We start from the raw sequence: 6170 nt of genomic DNA, 5'->3' as shown, positions 1-6170 counted from the left end.
ATATGAGTTTTTCATAAAATTAACTTATTTCATTTAGAAAGATACCTTTTTCCCCATCCTATTTTTTCTTGCCAAGATATTCTTTCAGTTTTAAAATACTTGTAACGTTGGCTTTTATTCTCTAAAAAGCTCTTTCATAGCAAAATGAAAAGTTGATAACATTGTTTCTCTCACCCAGATTTCAAAACAGGATGCCACCTATTTAGGAAAATCAAAAAATCTTAAGACCCACTATTCTATAAGATGTTGTGAAATCACACTGTTAAAACCTTCTTACTTTGGAACCAGTGTGAGGGATGGTTAGGTAGTTAACTAGAGCAGAAAAATTTGTAGTCCTATACACCTTTGTAAATTCCTAGCTCTCAGAATTAATTTAGAGAATTGAGATTTTTTAAAAAATTGGAACCAGCTGTCACCTAATTCCACACTTGAGGAGACCCAGATTTTCAGAGTACTTACAGTTGAGAAGAGCATGCACGTGTTTCTTTTTAGTCTGAATAGTAGTCTCAGAGTTGAGCCAAAAGCAAATTTAGGAAAGAGCTGTCAAATGAATTTGAGGCTTTGCTTTGCAGTATTTAGTCAATTTTGAGTATTCTGCATTTGCCCTTTTATTTTGAAAGAAAAACAATTTAACCTCAGGAAAGAATCTCAGCCTTTTTTCTGAATTTTTTACTCTAGGTTCCATTCAATAAGAATGTTTTATTACCCGTATTTAAATATGTACCAGGGACAAACTAAAATTTTAACTAACTTTTTAATATAGGTATCAAGAAAATAATTATCAGAATTTAATGCATATCAATTTTTAATTAGATTATTAACTTCTGCTCAATAAATAGTCCTTTGAATACCCTTTGGAGAATGGAATGTCTTAATTAAAATTTGTGGTTGCTATGACAGTAGATACGTATGTCAATAATATAAATTCTTTTGAATTATAATTACATATACAAAATACAAATGAAATGTAACATCACGTTCTAGCCTGATAATAATGGCTTTATTTTTTGATGCTTTTATTTCTTCAGTTACCAGATTTTTGCCAAATCTTTACATTAAATGTGTTATTTTGAGTTAGGATAATAGGCAATGTATAGAATTTAAGATATCCATTCCTAAATTAAACATATCATTACATTTTTATAACTCCACTGCATACATTATGCAAGTAATTGAACTGATAGAGTTCCTGCTGTCTAGAAATCTCAAGAGAAATGCTTTCTATGAACAAATAAATACTATGTGATAAAAAACTGATCCCTAACTAAATCCTGAGTATTAACACCAACATATTTGGTTTATGTGTCATTAAGTTATAATGGTGTAACAGGGCAATCAAGTAAAGAGTGATGATGCTTTTTTCTATTTTGTAGTTATTAAAATTTTAGAAACTATTTGGATAATTAAAAACTTAATAGGAGAATCTTTATATACACACTATTTAGGCACTTGTGTTTAGGAAAGCATCTCCAAAGAGTGTTGTGATAAATCCTTTTTGAATCATAATTTCACTAAAGTAGTACTACTAATTTAAAAAACATATATCTAAAGAAATATTGTGCAGTACAAAGAGTGCTGAAAAAGTAGAATCTGGGAATGTAGGTCTAGTCTCCCTGTGATATTGACCAGCAGTGTGATTTAGGACATTTTGGTTACCTTCTCTTGCTCTCACTTTGAAAACTTTTACCAAATAAGGTGATTGATTGGATGATTTCTATGACATATGATTCCAAAAGGTTAATAATGCAAGTTGGAAAAACAAAATGATTAATTAAAAATACCTCAGTAAGTTTTTTCTTTAGAAGTGCCCATTCACATAAGTGAGATACATGTTTATACATCTAGATGAATGAGAACTTCCAAGATTTAATATTCTCCAGATATTTTATACTGGATTATTATTATACTTTTCGTGTTAGCATGTTAGTAGTTTGGTCCAATTTACCTATTTGTAATTTACATTTTCTACATAGTTTACTGTATTTATATGTGTCCTTATTTATACCTATTCTTATTTAATAAAAGCCACATGAAATGTTTTCAAATGAACATAGATATCTATTGCTGCATAAGAAATGATCACAGCTCTGGCCGGTTGCTCAATATATAGAGCGTTGGCGTAGACAGAAGGGTCATAGGTTCAATTCCTGGTCAAGGGTACATACCTCAGTTGCAGGAACCCCAGCCCCAGTAAGGGCATGTGCAGGGGGCAGCCAATCAATGTGTCTCTCTTACATTGATGTTTCTCTCTCCGTCTTCCCTCCCTTTCATCTCTCTCTCTCTTCCCTTCTACTCTCTGTAGAAATCAATGGAAAAAATATCCTCAGATGAGGATTTAAAAAAAAAAATGACCACAAAACTTAAAAGCTTAAAAACAATGGCTAACTAACATAGCAGTTTTGTAAAAAAATGATTTATTTACTCTAAAAAACATGCTTTACTTGTTGAGGTAGTATTTTCTTCAATTTATTAAACGTAATTTGAAATTCCTTATAGTAGAATTCTTTCAGAGTGGTGTACAAGACTTAATAGTGTTTTAAGATTATATTCAGTAGATAGTGGTCCTCTCCATTGAGTAATAATTTAATCCATATTTTATATTTGAGTTTGTATAAAAGCAATGTTGAAATTATATCAGTTTGTATTGATTAGTGAATTAAGTAAATAAAAGGTCTGGAAAACTAAATCATATTTGTATTCTTACTGTTGATTTTAAAAAAATAAAAGATCCCATGAACTTCTAACTACAGTTGCTTTTGTGAGAATTCTTATACTTTAAAATTTAAATCAATTTAACTATATATTTAAATCAGTCTTACCAGAGTTGAAACATGTAGGAAGAGCACTTAAAATACTTCCCAAATTGCAAATCATAGACTGTAGTTTTATAACCTTTAAATTGTATCCTTAAATTCAATGATCAGGTATTAGCATCTTTATCAGGAGTGCATTTAATTATTCAAATAATTTTAATGATAAGATATTTAAGTATAGTCTTAGTAACTAATTATTGATATTAAATTGTAAAAGTGTTTTTCTTACTGTCCCTTTTTTATTAGGTGAGTGTGGTCCAAGATTCAGTAAATATATCAGGGCATACTAATACAAATACTTTGAAGGTTCCTGAATGTCGACTAGCAGAAGATTTAGGTAATCTCTGGGAAAACACAAGATTTACAGATTGCAGTTTTTTTGTGAGAGGACACGAATTTAGAGCTCATAAATCTGTACTTGCAGGTACTTTCTACTTTTGGGTAATATAGTACATTTCTCTTATAAATGTGTGCATTAAATAATGATGCTTAATCTTGTTACAGCTCGATCCCCAGTTTTTAATGCAATGTTTGAACATGAAATGGAAGAAAGCAAAAAGGTAACCATGGTTTAAGGGTTAACAATAAATTTGTGCAAAAGTAGAATAGTGGACTGTATTTTAAAAGTAACAGTGCATGTTCTCAATTGTTATACTATGATTTTAGAAAAAAATAGAAAGGTGGGAAAAATGGGTTCTCTAGTAGAACAGTCGATGTAACCTAAAGTGGGTGAATATTCCAAATAACAGCTATTTGGGTGACCATTTGGTAGAAAAATAAGTAGGTAATTCTTGTACAGAAGGGTGGTTATCAAAGGACTGTTCTTGGCCATAGCTATTTGGGAGTTCTCTGATTAAGAAGTATATTTCTCACCCAGCTGGGGTGGGTCACTGGTTGAGCATCAGCCCATGAACCAAGAGGTTCCTGGTTCTATTCCTGGTCAGGGCACATGCCTAGATTGTGGGCTAGACCCCTAGTAGGGGGTGGGCAGGAGGCAGCCAATCAATATCTCTCTCTCTCTCTTTCTCTCTCTCTCTATCTCATCAATGTTTCTATTTCTATCTATCTCCCTCTTTCTCTCTAAAAAGCAATAAGAACATATTATTTAAAAAAGAAGTATATTTCTCCTTTCTAGATTTTATGAGTAGATTTTAGAATTTGTTTTCTAGAGCAAAAGTAATGCCTACATTTTAAGCAGTAAAGTAACTTGCTATTTATTAGATTTAACAAAAAATGGCATAGATTACATTATTATAAATTAGCTATACTCAAAAGATATTACCTATTTGGTTTTCCCAGGCGTTTCTCTGTCACCTGTCGTCTTGAAATGTCAGATTAAAGCTCAGAGATTGACTCTTGGCTGGTTGCATCATTACATGTGATTGATTCTTAGTGCTCCAATTGGACGACTCCAGGGTTTATGTGGGTTCAGCTTTATTCTTTCTGCAGAACTAGAGGCTGCAACAAAATAGCTGCTTCTTTTCCTTTGATTGTTGGTCTGGGCAGGTACTATAATCAACTTTCTGATCACTTCCCAGTAAGCAGACAGCAATGATGTGTCAAGTGCTATTGTCAGCAAAGGGTCAGAAAAGTTTACTGTTGTTTATTGTTTGATATTTAGCTCGATTAATCCCAGGAGAGAAACCAAATTTAAAAGATATAGGAATAAAAAAGGAACTGGTCCTCTTTGGACTTGAGCATGTGTTAAGCAAAGAGGTGAGGTGCCATAGATAACAGTACATGCCATTTTGCAAAAGGGAGAGTTCTGAGATGTAATGGGTGCTCTGAAATTATCTCATATACCTGGCCATTCTTTTGCTTAAAGGTGGTTACAGGATCTTAGGCATTGTAGTACAGCTTAGGAATCCTGCAAAGAAAAACTTAATAGACATCTTTAAGATAGAGGTCAGAAATTGCATGCAGATGTATTTCGTTTGGCCTATAGATTTTTGTTTTACTCTTTTAAATTAAGAAATTTGGTTTATATTTCTACATGGTAGTTTTTGGTGCATATACTTTCCTTTTAGACCTGCCTGTTTCACTTTGCCTGCGTAGCTTACCGAAGATAAATTTTAAAATAGAGTTTAATCTATATTTGAGTTGTACAGATTTGGGGCTTTTAAATTACTGTCAAAGTTTCTCCTTGGTTTGTTTGTGTGTCTGTGTTCTTTAAGTAGTAACTCTTATGTGTTGTTTTCAATATCAGAATCGAGTGGAAATAAATGATGTAGACCCCGAGGTTTTTAAAGAAATGATGAGATTCATTTACACAGGGAAAGCACCAAACCTTGACAAAATGGCTGACAACTTGTTGGCAGCTGCAGACAAAGTAAGTAATTAGGTCTTAAAGAGCTGAAAAATGTCCTCAAGCCATTGATATATCAAGAATGCTGTCATCAAATGAAAACCCCAAATAACTTGAAATACTGGATTAATTTATACGATTTGTAGATAGCTCTTGAAAGTATTAAAAAATAGCATACAGTGAGGTTTTTTAGTCAATAAGACAAAAATATCTTTATATGAAAGTAAATTTTTTTATGGGAGATTAAATTATAAACTCAATAGTTTTGAGTGTATCTTCACTGTTTTATAAGAACACACAATATTATATATAATTGAAAATTTTTTATATTGACTAATTTAATTCCCTGTTTATAGATTGATTTTTTAATAGTGTAGAAAGAGAAAATAATGATAATGTTATGCTCTTTTATGATGGTGACTTTTTTAATATAGGGAAACAGTGCAAAAATACCAAAAAATCTTAAAGCCAGTAGTTTTCAATCCTGAGAGCACATTGGGAGCTTTCTCCAAAAGTATTGTCATGTGACTTTCATCCATGTATATGCATATGTGAATGTATATGTGTATGTGTGTGTGTATATATATCTCTAATAAAAGAGAAACATGCAAATTGACCGTACCTCTGCCATGCCCCAAGCCATGCCCACCAGCCAATTAGAGTGACTGTATGCAAATTACCCCAACCAAGATGGCGGCCGGCAGCCACGGAGCTGGAGCAAGCAGGAGGCTTGGTTTTCCCGTTGATGGAGGAAGCCAAGTTTCCTGCTTGCCCTGGCCGACTGTGGCTTCCGCTCAAGGCAACAAAGTTTCAATTCTAGAAGATAAATAAATCCCAGATACCTGCTTCCAGCCAGCCTCCACTGGAAGCTTGGGTGGCTGGGGGCTGTGGCCAGCCTGCAAACAGCCATCAGCCCCTCACCCAGACTGGCCAGGCACGCCAGCAGGACTCCCCCACCCCACCCTGAAGGGGCTGAAGCCAGCCTGAAAACGGCCCTCAGCCCCTCACCCAGGCTGGCCAGGCACCCCAGCAGGACCCTCCTCCCCAAAGGA

General features: G+C 33.8%; 1 protein-coding gene across 6 annotated transcripts in view; it reads left to right on the top strand.

Moving 5' to 3' along the window:
- The window catches only part of SPOPL (speckle type POZ protein like), a 52280-nt gene that overhangs the window by 33661 nt on the left and 12449 nt on the right, over window positions 1-6170 (top strand). For 5 of the 6 annotated variants that reach the window (XM_015561753.1, XM_015561756.1, XM_015561752.1 and 2 more), the window contains 3 exons: window positions 3060-3237; window positions 3318-3373; window positions 5020-5142. In XM_015561753.1, the coding sequence (XP_015417239.1) occupies window positions 3060-3237; window positions 3318-3373; window positions 5020-5142 (357 nt within the window). The remainder of the gene's footprint in view (window positions 1-3059; window positions 3238-3317; window positions 3374-5019; window positions 5143-6170) is intronic. The other variant, XM_015561755.1, reaches the window with a different exon arrangement.

This window comes from Myotis davidii, unplaced genomic scaffold (genome assembly GCF_000327345.1).
Source record: "Myotis davidii unplaced genomic scaffold, ASM32734v1 scaffold1137, whole genome shotgun sequence".
NCBI classification, from domain to species: Eukaryota; Metazoa; Chordata; class Mammalia; order Chiroptera; family Vespertilionidae; genus Myotis; species Myotis davidii.
This window is presented reverse-complemented; position numbering and strand designations above follow the sequence as displayed.